At 36.0% G+C, this 23,520-nt stretch overlaps 1 protein-coding gene across 2 annotated transcripts in view; it reads right to left on the reverse strand.

Annotated features, from left to right (window-relative positions):
• LOC127857646 (mRNA-decapping enzyme 1B-like) overlaps positions 1–23,520 on the reverse strand; it is a 114,396-nt gene that overhangs the window by 82,472 nt on the left and 8,404 nt on the right. For both annotated transcript variants that reach the window (XM_052394229.1, XM_052394224.1), the window contains exon 2: positions 21,451–21,491. In XM_052394229.1, coding sequence (XP_052250189.1) covers positions 21,451–21,491 — 41 coding nt within the window. The remainder of the gene's footprint in view (positions 1–21,450; positions 21,492–23,520) is intronic.

Raw genomic sequence — 23,520 nt, forward strand, 5'->3', positions numbered from 1 at the left:
GACTATATTGATAAATAATATCTATTTATAAGTTTCTTACCACAGAAAGAAAGAATTGAGATTGGTGTTAGTTATGTAATATACATGGCCACCATCTAATATCCATCCAGCCAAATGTTTCCATCTCAGAGGAATTAAGGACTGAATGCCAAGGCTATTTCCATTACAGAATCATGTTCAGGAAAGTATTACACTTGTGTTAAATGGCTCAAATGGATTATCCACCACGTTTTCCTACAGTCCCATTCCGATTGCATACCACTTTATGTGCATTTTGAGCAATAAGCATAATTATGCGGTTATTGACAAAGAGATGTACAATAATGCAGATTTAAGTAGCCCTTATACTGTTACCTCAGTGAAGACCACTTATGATGCCTGCTTGATCAGACAACCCAGCCTAGATGGTGTGTGTCGTCCCTTTTAAGCCTGTGTGGCATACATGCCATAATTTTTCAGACCAATTCCGGGACATTGAGTTAAATTGTCCGGGACTTTTGCCGATTTTCCGGGACATGTATAAAATGTAGCGATATTTATAGACTTATGCATTTTTGGTACGTTTTTTTTTTGTTTCGCATCGTTAATTGCAAAAGTTCGAAAGCCTATCCGAAATACACTTGATCTATTAACGTCAAATTAAACATTACTACTTCCGTTACTAGATACAAGCCACGTGTTTTCAGTGTAAGCGTTCTAAACATAGATGGTAACGTCACTGCGTGATTGTTATTAAGACTGGTGTGTAACTCGTAGTTGTTGATACGCCTTTATTCATTTATAACATTTATATAATAAAAAATACAACAATACAGTACCGTTAGATCGTCAACTCAAATCAATTCACAATACATACAACCAATCACAATAAAACAGAGTCTGCTTTTAATTTTTTACTCAGCGATGTTGGACTTCAGATGTGTGAACAACTATCCTTTGCCCTTACGCAGCGGGAAATAATGACGTAGTAGATTAAAGTCAATTAACAACCACATCAAACAATGCCGCCTTTTCGGTTTGACCGCGAACGCGAGACAATCGATATGATAACAGGACCCCTGTTAATTGATCGATTTTGACACGTAGCGTAGTCTGCCTATTCGGATAGGCATTGTCATGGAGACGCTGCAGATATACACAGATTCGAGGTGCAGTTAAGCCTAAGATAAGGTACATGTATATATGGATTTTGTAAATTCCGGGACATTTGACAGATTTCCGGGACAGCGGGACAAGTTCTTCATTTCCGGGACTGTCCCGGACAATCCGGGACGTATGGCATGTATGCTGTGTGGACTGCAAGGGCTATACTGGGACAACTCTATGCGTACATGCATTTATCATGGATACATTTTGGAATTTGTCATTTAAAGGAGGTCTTTTCTTAGTGAAAACCTTGTCTAGGGTGAAAGTGTCATCCCTGGTAAGTCTTCACACACTGCACAGGCTAATCTGGAATGAAACTTTACGCACATGCTTAAAGCCCCGTTTTCCCAGAACACCTCTCATATTCCAGTCAGGAATCAGCAGACTGCTTAGTAAACCCATGAACAGAAAACAAAATGTGAATGAACTGTATAATTACCCATTAATTGTGGACCATAAAGATAGGCAGATCATAATGTTTGATTCTTTTCAGTGGTTTGTTTATACTATCTCAGCCTGAAAGTGATTTATAACCTTGTTACCCTCCATTCTACCTTTCAGGCCACTGTTCTGTCTTCCCTCTTGTAAGGCATACCCATTGTTACCATACACCACACAGACATCTACATAACAATCAAGTGAACAAGCTAGAAGCCAATGGATTTTAACTGTTCTCTGGGAAAATAGGGCTTAATGCATGCATGTAAAGTGTCAAACCATATTAGCCTGTGCAATTGGCAAAGGCTTATCAGGAACGATACTTTCCGCTTTAATGAAATTGTTCATATTAAGAAATTTTCTTATATACAAAATCCAGTCTTGCCAAAAAATGTTCTATCTGATTAGCCTGTACAGACTGCACAGGCTAATATGAGATGACACTTTATGCATATGCATTAAATCCCATTTACCCAGAGCTAGGCTCATTCCAAATGTGGCATTAACCCTTTGCATGCTGGGAAATTTGTTGTCTGCTAAAATGTCATCTGCAGAATTTCTAAAATTAGCATTTTCTTCATTTTTTTTCAAAGAATACTATCAGAATATTTGCAAAGGCCTTCAAAATTCGGTTCCAGCACGGAAAGAGTTAAAGCTGAAAAAGTGGTACATGATTTTAGTTGATTGTTTGCATTACATACAATCTAGCATCTTATATCTGAATGTGTACCATTTATAAAAAACATAATGTATTACATACATCATAGATTGCAGCGTATCACTGTATCTCTTGAAAAGTATAAAACAACATGTGGGCATGTCATTGATCACTTTGATATAAATGCCGTATTCTTAAAGCTAAACTGCTTTGTCTTACAAACATAATGCATGTACTTCCAGTTTTAAATTCCAGTTAGTTCTATCAGAGGATTATTATGGACCCAAAGTGCTCACCTGATTTCAAGGTGCACCAATTTTCAAACTGACATGTTCCATATTCAAATATGACCTTCATATTCAAATATGACCTTGATAATGTCAAGATAAACATAATGACCAAGTTTAATTAAGATTAGTAATAAAAACTGATTAATGAGTGATAAATAGGTTTGTCCAAGACCTGACATAGTGATCTATTTTTTAGATGCACTTGACCCACATTTTAACTTGGACTAGATATTAAATAAACAATCTGACAAGTTCCATCAAGATTGAACTAGAGCTTTGTCACAGATGTGACGTATACCCCCACCTGCCGCATAGACACAGACTAATTTGCATGCTGTCTTCACAAAACAAGAGAATCTCATTTTTGGGGATTTTGAAGAATTATTATGCCATTATTATTTATGGCCATTTTGACCTTTGCACTCTTGAATTCTTTCGCATGACATGCCGTCCAATGAATGTGAACAAAATTAATGTACAGAGTCATTTTAAAATCTCACAATGAATGACATAGTTATAGCCCGGACAAGCTAATTTATGGCAATTTTTCACTTTTGAACTCCAAGTGTTACCCTGACCTTGGAGATATTGACAAAATTGTTTCGCATGACACATTGTCCAATGATTGTAAACAAATGTACCAAGTAATTTTAAAATCTCACAATGAATGACATAGTTATGGCCCCGACAAGATCATTTATGGCCATTTTTGACCTTTGAACTCACAGTGTGACTTTGACCTTGGTGATATCGATGTAATTCTTTCGCACGACACACCCTCCAATGATGGTGAACAAATCTGCCAAATGATTTTAAATCACACAATGAATGACATAGTTATGGCCCGGACAAGCTCATTTATGGCCATTTTTGACCTTTGAACCCAAAGTGTGACCTTGACCATGGGGATATCGCATAATTCTTTCGCGCAACACACCGTCCAATGATGGTGAACAAATGTGCCAAATGATTTTAAAGTCTCGCAAATAACGACCTAATGATTGCCTGGACAAGCTCATTTATGGCCATTTTTTATCTTTGAACTCAAAGTGTGACCTTGACCTTGGAGGTATTAACGTAATTCTTTCGCGCGACACACCGTCCAATGATGGTGAACAAATGTGCCAAATGTTTTTAAAATCTCACAATGAACGACATAGTTATTGCCCGTACAAGCCAATTTATGGCCATTTTTGATCTTTGAACTCAAAGTGTGACCTTGACCTAGGAGATATCGACGTAATTCTTTCCCGCCACGCACTGACCAATGATGGTTGACATATTTGCCAAATGATTTTAAAATCTCACAATAAATGATAAAGTTATGGCCCGGACAAGAATTTGACCTTTGAACTCCAAGTGTGACCTTGACCTTGGAGATATTGATGTAGTTTTTTCACACAATACACCGTCCCATGATGGTGAACAAATGTACCAAGTTATTTTAAAATCTAACGATAAATGACATAGGTCCCGACAAACTTTCGGTTTAAAACACACTAAGTGACACCGTGACCTAGTTTTTGACCCGGCATGACCTGTATTCAAACTTGACCTATACATCATCTAGATACAACTTGTGACCAAGTTTTGTGAAGATCGGCTGAAATTTCGGGACAGACCGACAGACCGACCGACCGACAGACAAAGTGACTCCTATATAGCCCCTTTACCAATGGTAATGGGGGTATCATTGTGACCTCATGAGTCATAAATAAGATTCTAGAGTGGTAACAAGTTTTGACCTTTTGACCTGATTTTGAGACGCACATGACACAGATTCTGTCTCTGCCTAGATATTGTCAAAATAATTCTGACCAGGTTTCATGGTCTAGGGTTTTCTCCGAGTTAAAAATGAGGCCTCAATAAAGTAGAGTTTTAAGTTGGCATTAGCACGATGCACGCTACTGTACATAAACTGGCCACAATAGCTCACCATGAGTCATAAATGCTGAGGTCGGCTAAAACGTGTCAAGACAATAAGGTGACAAAAACCCTTATTGTGCTCTATAAGCAATAGCAACCAATGACAAATGTCTCAAAGCAGTCTTGTCTCCATATGACAGTCTATTATCAACAGAACAAACAGTCAAATTTTGACTTTGTAAATAACATAAATTGCAGAAAACCTCATTCTAAATATTCATGAAAATTTTAGTAGGCACATCCAGCCCTCATTCCTCAGTCCACCACTTCCAAACAATAACATCATATATTATTCATCATGACCACTTCAGATTGATGTAAAGTTGTCAGTCCACAGGGAGCAAACAAATGCCCCACTCAACCAATTATTCATTCAATTAACACACTCTTCCAAGCAGGCCCTGCATTAGTGTTTACCACTGGAGCAGAGCACTTATGTCCAAAAACTAGTATACAGTCGAAACCCCGATGACTCGATCTCGCTGCCGGGATCAACAAGAAAAGTTTGTGCCATCCGGAATTCTAGCCAACCGATTGTTAGCACATGTATACTTATGTTTACTAACATGAATCTGAAATAGATTAACATCTCCAGTTAAAGAGTATTCATTCTGCCTAATCTCCATACTACTTTCTGCTTTTAAATTAGTAAGGACCAAGTTCATACTTTATATTTGTATTCATCAGTATTTTAAAACGGTCACACATACAATCAAACAAATATCATATAATAAATGTATATTGCATCCGAACTCTTTTATGTAGCACATTTACAGGTATATGTAAGAAACAGCACTAAGAAACAAATCATGCATAAGCACTACATACATATTGTTGAAATATTCAACAGAACTACGTGTACATGTATGTATTTATTAGCTTGTTTGTTTTTATCCCCACGCTTTTTGAAAAAAAGGTGGGGATATTGTGGTGATCTCCGCCGTCCGTCCGTCTGTCCGTCCGTCTGTCCGTCCGTCTGTCCGTCCGTCCTGGCCACTATCTCCTCCTACACTAAAAGCACTAGAACCTTGAAATTTACACACATGGTAGCTATGAGCATATGTGCGACCCTGCACTATTTGGAATTTTGATCTGACCCCTGGGTCAAAAGTTATAGGGGTTGGGGTGGGGCCGCGTCAGAAATTATCACTCATTTTTTTAGGTTATTTTACATTTACTTCTTTATTTCTACACCGATTCACTTCAAATTGATACTGGACCTCACCTATGACAATACGGTCAATCTCAACCATGCATGGCCCCATTCCCAACCCTGGGGCGCCCCGCCCACATAGGCCACACCCACCAAAAATTTCCATTTACTATAATTTTTTCATTTCTACACGGATTCACTTCAAATTGATACTGAACTTTTGTTATGACATTAGGGTCAATCTCAACTATGCATGGCCCCAATCCCAACCCTGGGGCGCCCGCCCACATAGGCCACACCCACCAAAAAATTCCATTTACTATAATTTTTTCATTTCTACACGGATTCACTTCAAATTGATACTGAACTTCTCTTATGACATTAGGGTCAATCTCAACTATGCATGGCCCCATAACCAACCCTGGGGCCCCGCCCACATAGACCACACCCACCCAAAATTGCCTTTACTATAATTTCTTCATTTCTACACCGATTCACTTCAAATTGATATTGAACTTCTCTTATGACAATACAGTCAATCTCAACTATGCATGGCCCCATTACCAACCCTGGGGCGCCCCGCCCACATAGACCACACCCACCCAAAATTGCCTTTTACTATAATTTCTTCATTTCTACACCGATTCACTTCAAATTGATACTGAACCTCTCTTATGACAATACGGTCAATCTCAACTATGCATGGCCCCATTACGAACCCTGGGGCGCCCTGCCCACATATGTCACACCCACCCAAAATTGCCTTTTACTATAACTTCTTCATTTCTACACCAATTCACTTCTAATTGATGATGAACTTCTCTTATGACAATACGGTCAATCTCAGCTATGCATGGCCCCATTACCAACCCTGGGGCACACCTAGGTCAAACATTCGGCGTGGGGATACGCGTCGGCCTCTGCCGCGCCATTTCTAGTTTAAGAACTACATGATGTCAGTATGTGTTTTTGTTCATGGGTTGTTGTTTAGATACAAACTTTTCTATTCCAGCAACATGTTTTGATGCAGCCGTTCTAGCCGTAATAGTACTGCATCTAAAAAACATTGCACGCACAGTGTCATCTTTTACTCAAATCAATTAATGATTGAGGGGATGACAAGTTTCAAATCATGGCGTGTCTTTAATCCTAATTGTTATCCCCACGCTTTTTGAAAAAAAGGTGGGGATATTGTGGTTATCTCCGCCGTCCGTCCGTCCGTCTGTCTGTCCGTCCGTCCTGGCCACTATCTCCTCCTACACTAAAAGCACTAGAACCTTGAAACTTACACACATGGTAGCTATGAGCATATGTGCGACCCTGCACTATTTGGAATTTTGATCTGACCCCTGGGTCAAAAGTTATAGCGGTTGGGGTGGGGCCGCGTCAGAAATTATCACTCATTTTTTTAGGTTATTTTACATTTACTTCTTTATTTCTACACCGATTCACTTCAAATTGATACTGGACCTCTCTTATGACAATATGGTCAATCTCAACCATTCATGGCCCCATTTCCAACCCTGGGGCGCCCCGCCCACATAGGCCACACCCACCAAAAATTTCCATTTACTATAATTTTTTCATTTCTACACGGATTCACTTCAAATTGATACTGAACTTTTGTTATGACATTAGGGTCAATCTCAACTATGCATGGCCCCAATCCCAACCCTGGGGTGCCCGCCCACATAGGCCACACCCACCAAAAAATTCCATTTACTTTATTTTTTTCATTTCTACACGGATTCACTTCAAATTGATACTGAACTTCTCTTATGACATTAGGGTCAATCTCAACTATGCATGGCCCCATAACCAACCCTGGGGCCCCGCCCACATAGACCACACCCACCCAAAATTGCCTTTACTATAATTTCTTCATTTCTACACCGATTCACTTCAAATTGATATTGAACTTCTCTTATGACAATACAGTCAATCTCAACTATGCATGGCCCCATTACCAACCCTGGGGCGCCCCGCCCACATAGACCACACCCACCCAAAATTGCCTTTTACTATAATTTCTTCATTTCTACACCGATTCACTTCAAATTGATACTGAACCTCTCTTATGACAATACGGTCAATCTCAACTATGCATGGCCCCATTACCAACCTTGGGGCCCCGCCCACATAGACTACACCCGCCCAAAATTGCCTTTTACTATAATTTCTTCATTTCTACACCGATTCACTTCAAATTGATACTGAACTTCTCTTATGACAATACGGTCAATCTCAACTATGCATGGCACAATTACCAACCCTGGGGCGCCCTGCCCACATATGTCACACCCACCCAAAATTGCCTTTTACTATAACTTCTTCATTTCTACACCAATTCACTTCTAATTGATGATGAACTTCTCTTATGACAATACGGTCAATCTCAGCTATGCATGGCCCCATTACCAACCCTGGGGCACACCTAGGTCAAACATTCGGCGTGGGGATACGCGTCGGCCTCTGCCGCGCCATTTCTAGTTTAATAGCTTCATGCAACCCAAAGTGTGCAAACTGCACAGGCTAATTTGGCACTACACTTTATCCAAATGCATTTTGCCAGAACAAAATTTATTTAACACCATTGTTGTCAAATAAGGTGGTCAAAGAGTAGTTTGACCAATTTTCAACCAATTTTAATTACAGTTAAGGGATATAGGGATAGGGGTAAACATTGCTGGCCAGAACTGTCTTAAAATGCACCAGTGTTGCCAGTCACATGTAAATCTGCCAATCAATCATAAAATAATAGTTCATGCATTTAAGCTTGCCCTTTTATGTACATGCATTCATGAAATATCTGGCAGTGCAGAAGACGTTAGTCTAGAATCCAGAAATCCACATTTTAATTTTAGTTGATTCAGCCAGAATACAATATTTAAGTAGCTTTATAACATGCATTAAATATTAGCCCATTTACAGTCTGGTATTAACAGCCTAATAATTAACTTCCTCAAAAATGTTATAGCACAATTTGTCAGCATTTAGCTTTTTATTGAGTTATTCGACACAAATGTATCAACAAAGTGCATGCCTTTCCAGAAAATAAAACAACTTTGCATGAACTTTTATGCAGGCTAATCTTTATAAAGGTAAAAATAGTGTGATTTATGTGAAATCCAATACAACTTGGTAAAATAGAATACAACTTGCTTGACTTCCAACTTTTAGAAGTGACACTTATGAATGAATTCTGTTGGTAAGATATAGTTAAAACATAATTTTTAACTGTTTTGTATGAAAACTATTATTTACAACTAACTCAATTTTTAACTTAAATGAACGCTTCTTTTTTAAAATATACGTAAACATTGCTGAATGAACACATTTCAAGTATGAGTGATATTTCTAAGCAGTGCATAATAAAAATAATTTACTTATTTTTACTTGTAACCCCCTGTAGACCTTCACCATTTAAAAGTAGGGGGTACAAGCGCCCTAAAATGAAATGGGTGCCATCAAAATCATTAAACAAACATTGACAGAGCTGCAATTTCTATTTTTTTTAAATTCATTAAAATCTATAAGCATTATGCACTCCAATTAAGAGAGGAAAATACCAGAACAACAAAACATCCACTTGATGGAGGAAAAAAATCACAAAAAATAGGAAGATGATGACTCAAAAAAATAATACCAGCACAAACAACAAGCATGTTTTCCAGGAAGAAAACATTATTCCAACAATTCTGCGAGGATTACAAATCATTACAGATGAGTGGCACACTGCCATGTGGTTAGATTTTCACAGATGTATGCTGTCTTACGCCAAATGCTTGTTAATTACAGCAACTTGATTCACCTTTAAATGTCCTGATGTCATAACGTAGTACAAACATTTGTGTCCAAAGCGGGCTGGGACAACACTTTACGTGCATTCATTAAGCCCCATTTTCACAGAGCTCAGCTCATATGTATTGGTTTAACAGCAATCATTAAATTGTGAACTAGTTAAAAAACATTCACAAACCATGGACAAAAACTGATGATATAATGCTTTTATAAGGTAGTGCGATAGTTTTACTAGATTGTAGCAATATTTAAGTTAAGTACAAAGTCAAACCTCTTTCAAAGTTGTTATACAAGAGAATAAAACTCTGTTGGGACTTTATCTTACACTTCTGGCATGAAAGAGTTCTGCATGAAGTCTTGATACCAGATAATATAGATTCTCATTATTAACCTAAGAACCTGATATTTTTATGTATGAAGTCCATGTAAATTTCACATTGCAAATATGAGCTTATTTCTCCCTATTAACCAAATTATATGTGAAATGCAATATGTAGATAGATCCAATACATAATTGCCAGACTGTAAACCAAGAAAAATCTGCTGATTTATGCCTCACTTAAACATTATATAATTACATAATTTATATTAGTAAATATATCTGTTTTTGGTAAATGATAAAGTAAAATCAAGTGTTTTTTCACAAAATCATTCAAACAAACTTAAATTGCATAATGAAACTTGAACAATACAAGCTTGATATTGTACCAAAGACTAGTCAATAGTTTGGTTTGAGTTTTGTTTTTTTTTATTGTAGTTGTACTGGGTATGATTTTTGAAGAAAGTTTAAAAGCAATTACCAATTTCATTTAAACCTTTACCCTCAAAATATGACCTTGACCTTAGGTTAAGAATGTACAACTTTTTTTTTCACAAACACTCAATATGACCAGCACTTCTGCCAAGATATCTTAGAATTAAAGAGATGCAACAGGTAAACCATTTAGCACCCCCTTAAGAAATGGCTGCAAGTCATAATGCAGGGATGCACTAATAACAGAGCTCAAATATATATTTCGAAACATAGCCCTGAACTCTGACCTCAACCTTTGACCTGGAGACCTGGAGACATGGTTCTAGTGAGCAATATGCCTTCTCACTATGCTTATCATGTCTGCTTACTCGTGACAATCAATCAATGCTGTATAAAGAAACACTGCTAATAAAGTGCTTAGGATCATTTTCTTATGACTGAATTGTCACCTTGACCTTGAACATCAGGACCAGGTTCATTTAATGACACAAAGTCTGCCAAGTCACTAGACAAAGTTATGCTTAAGAAATATTCTGTGCCACTTTAAAAGCCTGCATACAATTTGCACTTTAAATGAGATTGATACCATTATTTAACCATAATCATGAAGTATTTGATGCCAATCCCTTTTATAACCCAATCAGCCTGCACCTGACTATAACAGCCTATGTGTATCATTAAAGACCATCAAAGCAGTCTCCCTGACACTGCACCAGCTGTAAGCTTACAACTATATACCTCATTTATGTTATAATGTCAGCTCAATTAACAAACATGTGGATGATAAAGGCCTGATGTTCCAGTCTGTCTGAGGAGTTCACTGCACTCGAAACTTGCTTTGAAGAAAAAAAACAGGCTTAAATGCATGTGCGTAAAGTGTCATCCCATATAAGCCTGTGCAGTCCACACAGGCTCATCACATACGACACTTTCTGCTTTTAAGTTATTTTTTTATTAAAGGAAGTCTCCTTTAAGCAAAAATCCAGTTAAGGTAGAAGTGTAGTCCCCGGCTAATCTGGGAAAACACTTTCTACACATGCATTAAGCCCCATTTTTCCATAGCAAGGCTCATATATTTGTGATAATGTCAGCTCAATCAACACATATGTGGACATAAAGGCCTGGTTTTCCTGTTTGGGAGAGTTAACTGTACTCTCTGAAGTAAATGTGGATTTACTACAAGAATTAGCATCTACAGTGTGTGTATTTTGTTATTTGCAGTGACTTCAATCACTTTCCACCACTTTCCACGCCACTTTCCGCCACGAATGGATTTTCATTTCAAAGAGACTTTATGAAAATAGAGCCACTTTTTATCCAAACACAGGATAATTTATAATAAAACACAAGTTTTACAAAACACATATATATATATATATAGGAAGTCCTGATTTCTGTCATGCCCTATTTTCTGTATCCCCCTTTGTGTGTCAGAATTACAACATCATCCAATGACTCTAAATAAGCAAACATACTTGTCAGAAATCTACTGATACAATAATCCTGATTGGGGCAAATCAGTCAAAGGCAGACAATTTAGGCAGACAATTTGACAAGGACTTGAAATGTCAGGATGTTGTGCCAGTACTAAACCTCTGTATAATGATGATACAATCAGAAATCCCTGTCCTCCTCAGATGTTATCATTGATTTCATAGTGCAACCTTTAACGGCAAATACACATGCATCACATATGAGGCAAACCAAAATTGTTAAAATTCAAAAATTGCAGGTAATATTCCGACAGTACTGAGTTTTGCTATTCAAATTACATAAATTCAAACTTTGGACACCTTTTCATTTTGAAATCTGAAAGCCCTGACAGTATGGTTGCTCCCAAGATGCGTAATTTACAAATTGAAATTTATTGTGTCACGCGCTATTTTTAGACACATAATTCACCCAAACAAACTCTTCTACAATAAGGTAAAATTAGTACAAATAACTTGAAAAACATCATGAAAATGAAGCTACAAACTACTTTATCCAAGTTTACCCAATGTCAGACTTTTTATGGATTCACCCTACTCTTAATGTTCTGGTCAATATGACACATGAAAAACAGGAATAAATGATATTTTAATTCCATTCGTAGAGAAAAATATAGTAATTCCTGCAATTGAAATTAAATGATTTCTTTTGGAGTTTCACGTTATTTGGTCATTAGACATAACCCTATCAATTTCACTCTGACATTACACTTAGTACAACCATTCAAAGATTCTGAATTATCAGACTCATTAACCCATTTGTGCCTAGTGGACTCTCCCATCCTTCTAAATTGATCAATTTATTTCCAAAATTAGGGATGTCTGGTATATTTATTTCTATATTTAGAATATTTCTTACAGAAATTCCTTTAAGCAAACAGCGCAGACCCTGATGAGACGCCGCGTCTCATCTGGGTCTACGCTGTTTGCCAAAGCCTTTTTTGTAGACGCTAGGCATAAATGCGTTAAGAATAAATACAGACCATGGAGAATGGGTTTAACTTTCAATTCTATCTAAAAGAATATAGATGGTCTTTGGGAAAACTGGGCTTAATTCATGTGTGTAAAGTATCAATCCAGATTAGACTGCGCAGTTCAGTTTTTGGAGAGCGCAGATTGTATATAAATCTTGCCCAAACCCTGATGTGGAATATAAGGAGCCAATTACAGCAAGCTTTCTGTTTCCTAAATGTGACAGATGACAAGTTTTGGTCACTGAAAGAACAACAATGTTCTGGAGAGAAATACCTCCTTCTTTATGGTGAATGTGACATGTGACTCAATTTATGCATTATGGTATAAAAACTTACACCTCAGAAATATGTATGGACTCTTTATTATCTCTTTAATTTAACAACAAGGCAAAACAATTATACAGTAATAATAACCTTTCATGTAAGTATTTGTGTACTTATTAAATTGACATTTATAAAATGTATAATTATACGAAAATGGCGAAACCTGTATAAGTGATCACTATGGTGGTATAACCCGTCACCACTTAGATACGTATTTTTACGCATTTGTAGTCCCTTAGAAAGTTATATTTAATTTTAAACCTTTTTTACTAGATTCAGGTTTTAAAGGCTTAATTTCCAACCCTAATTTACTGATGAGCAGCAAACATTATAAAAGTTACTCACAGACTGTTCTGGTTTTATGCTGCTTGCAAAAGCTAAGTTCACTTTGCTTGTTATGGTGGAAAGGGATAATTGCAATCCAAATATTCTAGTATAATTTCGTCTTGTTTTCATTTTCCTTTATGAAGGGGTAAAACAACATGTATACCCGGTAATCATGCCATGGAATCAAAAGTAACAAGAGAAACAAGAACTCAAATCTGTTACAAATGTAATATCCCCACCCACTGTATCTCTTTGTCAGATATGATTGAGTGCAAATAACTCAAAAATATGTGTTTTGCACATGAAAACTTCATAGTGTTCATATAATTTAAGATTCAGTAATATCATGTGTAAGGGCAAATACTATATAATCAATTAATTAACACGAAAGTAGTCTGCTTCAATGACATTCAGCCGTGTTGTAAGAAAATGGGTCTTATGCCATAAGCATGCAGCATAGCTCCAGACTTAACACACTGTCTATCATCACCACCGGAAATAGATAACCAGCGAAGCGAAAGTGAACATCACGCAAGAGGTAGTGCTCGTGAAAAGAATAATTTTTACCATTTTTATCGTGAACCTTCTCAAAAAACTGTTTGACAAATTAATAGTGGACATATCAAACTTCTATCGTAAGTAGTTGGAGTTCTTTATAAAGACATTCGAGTGTTGAAATAGATCAATCATCAGCCACCTGGTACCGAAAATTAAGTTCATTGGGACATCTTTTTTCCTTTTGTACGAGGAAAATAAAATAATTTTGCCGAATTTTTCAATGGTGTGCACAATTCATAGAATTATAGAAACTATCGGTTTTGCAAGCTTCTGCCCACAAATGAAGTTAGTATGCAAATGTTTGGCTAAAATATAAACTTCGTTGTGTACGGCGAATAGAACCCGACGTGTACGGCGAATAGAACCCGACGTGTACAGCGTATAGCAAAATAAAATTTAATTGTGTACGGCAAAAAAAATTTGAGTTTGTAAGGGAAAATAAATGAAAATTTCGCAAATACGTGACCATCTTGGTATAAAACAAATAAATACAATTATATTCTTTATGATGAGACTTTGTTGTGTATTCTTTATGATGAGACCGTTTATGGCTAAAGAATACGTCTGATGCATTGTTGATATTTAAACAAATGTTTTGTATTACGGGCACCTGCTACATACAGAATAACAGGTTACTGCCTGATCTTTTTGCTTTTTATCAGGCAAGGCCGAGCCTGATATACTACCATATATTACAACAAGAGTGCCAAACTGTCCCAAGATACGCCCGTTCGAAGGTTTTGGACACTATGCTCAATGCTTGAAATGCACTAAGTGACCTCGAGACCTAGTAATTGACCCGGCATGACCCATATATGAACTTGACCTAGATATTACGAACAAGTGGATTCCAATCAGGATTTGATATACAACTCGTGTAATAATTGCAACTCGACTGACTTTCTGTTCACAGCGTTGTAGCGTTCAACCGCAAATGCACATGGCGTCGTCATTGTTTTAATTTCAGCATATGTGCTGTGTTTGCGTATTAATTCGGGGGGCAAAAACAAAGTTTAAAATTAAGATTTATACATCATTAAAAAGGGCAAAAGTCCGACTTTAAGAATATATATATGTACATTGAAAAAATATTTTCTTAAAATCATTTTAATTTGCGACAACTTTGGCCAATACGCTGCAACTATTCGCCGTACATGACTTTAACTATTCACCGTACACGACTTTTGCCATAAACAACTATTCGCCGTACACTACAGTTATTTTAATTTAACAGATTTCCAAGAACAATAAGCAAACCAAGACAAGAAATAGCGTTAATATGGTATATATTGCCTATAAGAATAGGAAATCAACTCCATACCCGATAGCAAACCATGTAATCATGAAAGAAAAGCTGTTTTTTCGAGAAGTTCCAATTTCAAACCGGTACCAAGCAGTCATAAATTTGTGTAAATAACGCTTCGTCAATACGAATTGCAAGATATATACACATTTTTAAACATATTAATCTTTCTGTAAGAGGCCAAACACCCACTGGTTATCCAGGAGCGAGTTATTATTAGATATTTTAGGTAAATACTGACTGCTCTCCATGGTTGGTTTGTTTACTTTCGCTTCGCTGGTAATCTATTTCCTGTGGTGATGATAGACAGTGTAACAGCACAATCTACACTGGCAACATATGGCATATGGCACATTTTGCATGATGTGGCTTATTTATGTTACTGAAATGCCCATGGAAAAGTCCAAAGGCACACAACAAAAAGCAAAATACCCTATTTTGTCATGTATAGCACGCAGTTTTTTACCTCCTTATTTCAAATTTAAAAAACTTTGTGCGCGCTATACATTAAAACAACGCTATACTGGCTGCTTAATTGCAAAAAATTCATTTTGTAATAATAAATATTCATAATAGCAACCATTTCTTTACTCCAGAAAACTAGACCCTATAAGCGTACAGACTGAAGGGGCTGTTGTTGAAACAACAAAAAGTCAGTTACAGCAGATATGAACGGGGTAGCAACAGTTTTTTACAAAAATTAAAATGTTTGAATAAAATATGCAAACATTTATTTGTCTGCATTGGCAGCTTACATTGGGCTGGTAAAAGGTAGGTATCAACAAGGTCTATATCACGGGTAACAGTAGGTGTGAACAAGGACTTCTAAGTTTTAACCAGTTTGGTCCAGGAGAAGTGTGACAAAAAAGACCCCACTTGTCCAACATAATAGATGAACAGTTTTACGTCAATACTGACATATATCTCAACAACTGTAGCCCTGTCTCCCATGCGCCACGAAGTTTTTATTCAGCATTCAAATTTAAAGCCCATGCTTTCCCCGGAGAAGACATGTACATGAATTCTTTTTTTCACATGATTTACACAAAATGCCACAGTGGACTGTTAATCTATAAAATTACAAAATTGTCAGAAAAATATAGTGCTTAGCAACCCATGCTCCTTATCATAATGATGCTTCCTCTTTTGAGTGCATAATTAAGCTTTCCAATGACCCGCATTATTTGATGGTGAAATAGTAAAATGGCAGCCATTTTTGGTCCAATTGTTTTCTTCATTTTGCAATCTAAAAAACAAGGTGCACATAATACATGGGGGCACGCTTTACATGAAAAAATACATTAACTTAATAAAAAAGGTTCATTCAAAATGTGAACCATTTAAGAACTGACCAGACAATACAACACATCTATACAATCATGACTAAAATACAACAGAAGCTTCCATGATTTACCCACAGCATTCGTTGGAAATAACAGACTGGCTTTTTTTTTTTTCCTTTGAAGATTACCATTCTCCACCCATTCTATAACCAGAAATATGCATGTCTGTACATCAGACAGGTCATAAAGCAAGGTAACACAAAAACTTGAACAACATTTTAGGAAAACTGGGCTTAAAGCTCGTTTTCAAGAAAGAGGAATAGTTGATAGAGCATGGTTTCTGAGTTCAATATTTCCACATTATGGTCTACATTGTGTGCAAACCATGCTAGCTGGATGTATATTTGTAGAGCATGAGATTTTGTTTTGTTCAAATATGGCCTGTTACAGAGTGAGATTATTCATTTTTCATTGACTTCAAGGTAATGAAAAATGCCAAATATTTTTTGGCAGTTTACAGACCTTATTTTCCACATCAGCAATTAAATTATTTTGAGGTCAATCAGTTATGCAAAACCCTAGACAGGGAGGTTCTCAAAAACCAGAAAAATTGAATGCATTAGGCTATCAAATTCAAACTATCGATTGTATAACTCATTCAGTGTCAGTCATAAGTTAGTTGCCTCGTTAATATAGGCTTAGCACCTTGTGAGTTTTGCAGTTTTTATATACATGTATATAGGCCGTTACACCAAGGTGGTACGTAACAATGTGACAGGCTATAACACCAAGGTGGTACGTAACAATGTGACAGGCTGTAACACCAAGGTGGTACGTAACAATGTGACAGGCTGTAACACCAAGGTGGTACGTAACAATGTGACACCATGTGGGATTCGCAGAGTCAAAAAGAAAAATGTTTCTGTATTATTTACTTTGCTAAGCAGAAAGGAAACATCATGGCATGGTCTACCATACATCACTGAAAAAACAAATAAATAGACTAATTAAAATAATGGGATAATCAAGACAGTTTTATGCAGGATGGACCTGGGTTCCATTATAAATGCATAAAGATAATGGTCTTGGTCAGGTTGTGAGGACCTTCACTATGAGAGGAACATTTCACACTAATGTCTCATTATGAGCAATTAGTTAGGTACTAAATCACCCATCTTCCTTCCATTGTAATAACGTTTTCAAAAACAGATCCAGGCAGGCAGAAAGCATAATCTGCATTAGGGCTGTAACGAATACACAGGGTGACGAGTACGATACAAGTACGATACGTATCACGAATTCAGGGTGGCGAATACGAATATTTATTCGCCAATATGAATTTCAATGAACAAAAGTAATACTGACAATTTGACACGACATTAAATAGTATGAAACAATGAGTATTTGTCAATTTGATTAATTCAGTATCATTGCATACTGAAAATATGAAATTTAAGACTTTGAAATAACAAAACACTGACTAGAACTAGTGAAACTTTGAACACAGTTTTGAAAACATGACTAGTACCAATAAAATCCTTGAGTAGAACAATTATGCAACTTCAGGCTCCATGTTTGTTGATAAGTTGCACAATGATTGTCATAAAGATAAACAAAAAAGAAATTCCATCTGCTAATCCTTTGTGTGTATGTTTGAGCATCAAATCACTCGTATTTACCTAAATAAACATTAAACAACCATCGAAAGATTTTTTAATTCAATGTTGTAAATATTCAACCAGTGCCTGCCATTTTTGTTGATTATCTCACTGTGTAACATAGTGGGTGGGGTAAACATGGTGGAAAACACTGGAATAAGGAGAACATTTAAATATAGGGGTTTAAGATGATAAAACTTTTAAACTCGAAACCACGTTGTTTGTATTCGTCAAATATTCGGTTCGGGAGGTGTTGAATAACGAATACGATTCGTCCACAGCCGTATTCAAGTAATTCGAATATTCGAATGAATCGTAACAGCCCTAATGTGCATACTTTGATTATCAGATATTGAAGGCAAACTCAGTAAGCTTAATATAACCAATGTCAACATATTTGCACAAAGACACAAAGATTTGACTTTTTTTTTTGTCTTTTCTTTTTAACACTTTAATCAGAATGAGGAGTTCATTGAGAGATTATATAGTGAACAGACTTTTTTACACAATAATACGATGACTTATTTCAGACAGCCGTTACTAAAACCTTAAAGTCACATTTATACCTGGGTTCCATGTTCCCTACTCAGAGCTTCAACAAATAAACATCATATCGAATGCTGCCAATATTTTGACCAACTTTTTGAGGAATTCTTACTGATGATAATTAATGTAAATACCTGAGGAACTTTTTTGTTTAAGATTAGCTTGCTGATAAGAGAACAAATTGACATGACTGTAAGCAAAACACTTCCAATAAATGACTCACGCATTTAGCATGATAAGTGCCAATCAAGTTATGAATTAGCCACACTCTAGATTAATAGGTATTAATGATCTTTATTATAGGATATATATAAGTGTTTTCTACCTAACTGATCACTGTATGAGGAACAGTAACCCCCATATCCTTTGAACTCCATATGGTAAAATACTTGACAGTATGCAGTAGTCCATTCATCTATAAGAGATGTGTGCATGAAAAGAAAGTGAACAAATACTCATAACCATGTAAACAGCTAAAGAACAAAAGGTATTACCAGTATTGATGTTATTTTTCAATGTCAGTTAAAGTCTTATGGTTTTCCACACTTAATATGTTGTTTTGAACATGGACCATGACTATAAGAAACCTGGTTTATTGTTAAACAAATGATAGAATGAGTTCTGGCAGACAATAAGTCTTTCTTGCTTATTTCATATCATATGCATGGTTTAAACCAATACAATATTGTTCTAAACAAAATCAAATACTCAATAATCTCATTATATAGTCTTATGCATAATTCAATACATAAGCTGGAATTGATTTTAATGCCACTGGATAATGTACACACATATTTTCAGGAAATATGCATACGAAACAAGAACAGTGAACGTGCCTTGAAATAACTAATGATTTTTTTCTGAATATCAAATTTTTCCCATTAACATATACATAAATTAATATATTTTCAGCACACAGATTATAATAGTGTAAACAATTGGCAAATTTATCAATTGTAATTAGCAAAATCAAACAGCAAAATAATATTTACAGAAAGTGCATGATAATTTAAACCAAAACACAGTACAATTGCCATCTGCAAAAGTAATGAAAGAACTGAAATGTTTGGAATGGGGAAGTGCCCAATCGTTAAGGCCAATACTAATACAATTGTTTGGTGCAGGCACCAGTCCCAATTAATACCCGATTTGTTTGAGACTGAGGTATGCAACATTGTATGAAAATGAGGTTTACTTCACTTGTTAAGGACTGGGGTAAACCTCATACCTTGAGGTTGAGTTGAACATAATTTGTTTGAGACGAAGGAATAACACGCATGTTTGAGACCCTTGCATACCGCATTTGTTTGAGACTGAGTATATCTCATTTGCCTTCGACTAAGGTATACCTCAAGTGTCTGAGACTAAGGCAAAGCCAAGACTATAAACTTAACATTTTGACCTCAATTGCATACATAAAAAAATCGTTCTAGCAATACTCCTGGTATAGAGAACAAATGTGATTTCTCTGAAAATCTTTCTTTCCACCACAAAACGTGTGGCTTAAGGGCTTGTATTCTCCTTTGATTAATCAGTATTATTGCCAATACTGCTCAACAAGATATTTTATGATTATGTACCCCCAAGTAATATTCAGCATCATTTTGACAAAAATTAAATATTTCCTTTTAAACTGACTGACTCAGATTTCATACAAAATTATGGTCTCTAAACACTTAAAGCAGGATTGTGTATAAGAAGATAATGTTTGGTTGCCGGAAACATAGAATTTTCTGGTCCAAGTTCAAGGTATTTATAAGACATTACTCTATTTTCTGGCACAACATAAATACTTTTCTCTCATTGAGAAACTAGGTACAGTAAAGTTCTTCTTGGTTCATTTAACGGCTAACTTACATACACAATAGACATTTGCATGCATTCTTTAAGAAATTTTGGAAGAACTTGACCTATGGTAAATCACTCACAGTAATGACTAGCCTATGATTAATGCACCATTGTGGGTAGAAAAGTTTCACACATTGTGCTCACGTTTAAAATGAGTCGTGTTCTGAGAAAACTGGGCATAATGCATGTGCGTAACTTGTCGTCCTAGATTAGCCTGTGCAGTCTGCACAACACTGTGCAGTCCGCACAACACTTTCCGCTTTTATGACATTTTTCGTTTAAATGAAGTCTCTTCTTAGCAATAATCCAATTTGGGCGGTAAGTGTCGTCCCTGATTAGCCTGTGCGGACTGAACAGGCTAATCTGGGATGACACTTTACGCACATTCATTATGCCCAGTTTTCTAAGTACACGACTCAATTGTTAATGCATGTCCATAAAATGTCGTCCCAGATTAGCCTGTTCAGTCTGCATGTGTATTTCTGCGCAGGCTGATCTGGGACGACACTTAAGTCTTTACTCACATGCAATAACCGCCATGTTCCCAGAGCATGGCTTATTATACATTTATATTTTGGCACAGACAACTTCTAGTGCAGAAGTTTTGTGCACATAATAAACTGTAATGTTAGTAAGGAAAACATCAGAAAGACTGACATTATGATTTGCATTAAAAACTCAGAAAGTTTGAATCCTATCTTAAATTGTTAACTGTCAATCTGATTTATAAAACCTAGAAATTGTTTTTGCGCAAGTAACAAAAGGAAACCAACTGAGGCTTTCACAGGTATCTGTACTAAACCAAAAGATATCAATAAATCCCATTGAAGTTACTAATATAACTTGATCATTGATATCAAAAACAATGAATATACACTTATTTAGTTTCAACCCTTTTTAAGACTATCTTTGTAATATTATATTGCAAATGATCCCTTTCCATATTTTTCATAAACATACATATTGAACTTACCTCTCATAGATGAACAATGAACCCTCAATAGAGGTCTTCTCCTGAAAAAAAGAAATCAGTTAAAGAATGATAACTCTGCAAATACCTCACACTAATAGCATAATGACTTTCTTCCCTTAGATGATTGTCTTACATGATTTGTAGACTGCTGTAATTATCAAATATGTATAATGGAAAACTGCTCCAGACGACAAGTTAGTTAATACAAACTTGGAAGGATCCGTCTAAGCAGCCAAATGATTTTCCAGTTTTCCAAGCTTTCACTGTGTCATAACTGCATTCCAATTGTATAATTATTATAATTGTATAAATGTTTAACCAGTCAATCAACTATAGTTCAATCAGAACTAATCAGTCTCTATATACTTGTGTGTTACAGAATACTGGCACTCAAATAACAAATAATCAATATGTACATGTATCCTTATTCTGAATATGAAGCAATGCTAAATATGTTGTTTACATTTAGAATTATCAGAGAATCAATGTCACTGCTTATTTTGATTCACGGCCCTTTCAGATATATGGTACAAACAAATTAATAACACATTCATTGTCAACCACTGTCCAATTTTTTTTGGTAAAAATCAATTAAACTCTACAAATTCAAATATTGTTAGATTCCCTTTGAACATGCGTTAATGATAAATCGATTAAAGAGCATAGAGCACTGTTCATATTAAGTAATAATCGAGAATCAACGACGGAATTTTAAGTTACATCATCATGTAACTCCTTTCAGAAAAGTTTGCAAAAAAGTGAAAGCGAATTTTTTGAGAATAAAAACGCGTCTTTCTTTAAATTTTACAGAGTACACTTCATTCCAGATCGCACTATAACTTGTCAGGTTTTTCATGCATGTAGACCTATATGTATGCAGTTTGGCAATCTCAAAACACATTATTTACCTACTTATTGCATTATGTGTTTTGACCATTGGTAAAACAAAATGCATTATTCATTTTAAGTTTTTTTAAATGCGTATAATTAAACGTGTTAGCCGAAAATCATTTCCAGATTTCATTATTCACGGAAAGTAAAGAATATTCCAGCAACAAAGAAACATTTCTCATGTATTTTGTGTACAGATGAAAATCATGTACATTGTAAAAATTAGACTTCATGTACAACATGACATCATTCTTCCTCTGGGAAAGCGTGGACTTTAATATTTGATTGCTGAATAAAAACTTCGTAGCACAGAGATCGCTAATATTTTTACTTTTGGTAAAAAATCGTATAGGAAACTTTTTCTCTAACTAACAAGATGTGTTTGTGAAACACTATGTCCCCCTATATGACGTTTGACCTTGAAAGATGACCTTGACCCTTCACCACTCAAAATGTGCAGCTCCATGAGATACACATGCATTTCAAATATAAAATTGCTAGCTTCAATATTGCAGAAGTGACATTACATGAGCTATTTTGACCCATATATTTGACCATGAAGGATGACCTTGACCTTTCACCACTCAAAATGTGCAGCTCCATGAGATACACATGCATGCCAAATATCAAGTTGCTATCTTCAATATTGCAAAAGTACTCATAAAATGAGCGATTTTGTCCACATAATTTTGACCTCTGACCTTGAAGGATGACCTTGACCTTGACCTTTCACCACTCAATATGTGCAGCTCCATGAGATACACATGCATGCCAAATATCAAGTTGCTATCTTGAATATTGAAATACTGCAAAAGTGTACATTAAATGAGCGATTTTGACCCATATATTTGACCTCTGACCTTGAAGGATGACCTTGACCTTTCACCACTCAAAATGTGCAGCTCCATGAGATACATATGCATGCCAAATATCAAGTTGCTATCTTCAATATTGCAAAAGTTATTGCAAATGTTAAAGTTGGCGCAAACCAACCAACAGACCAACAGACAGGGCAAAAACAATATGTCCCCCACTACTATAGTGGGGGACATAAAAAAAGTAGTTATTTACGCTGTATCTAAAGAGCTACATTCGTTGAGATAGGTCAGTAATGATCTGTGAAATGTACAGGTATTGTATACAGCTTCACGTGGGGTTGGCTGGTGTGTATTTGGCTGC

The sequence above is a fragment of the Dreissena polymorpha genome, chromosome 1 (assembly GCF_020536995.1).
Source record: "Dreissena polymorpha isolate Duluth1 chromosome 1, UMN_Dpol_1.0, whole genome shotgun sequence".
Lineage (NCBI taxonomy): Eukaryota > Metazoa > Mollusca > Bivalvia > Myida > Dreissenidae > Dreissena > Dreissena polymorpha.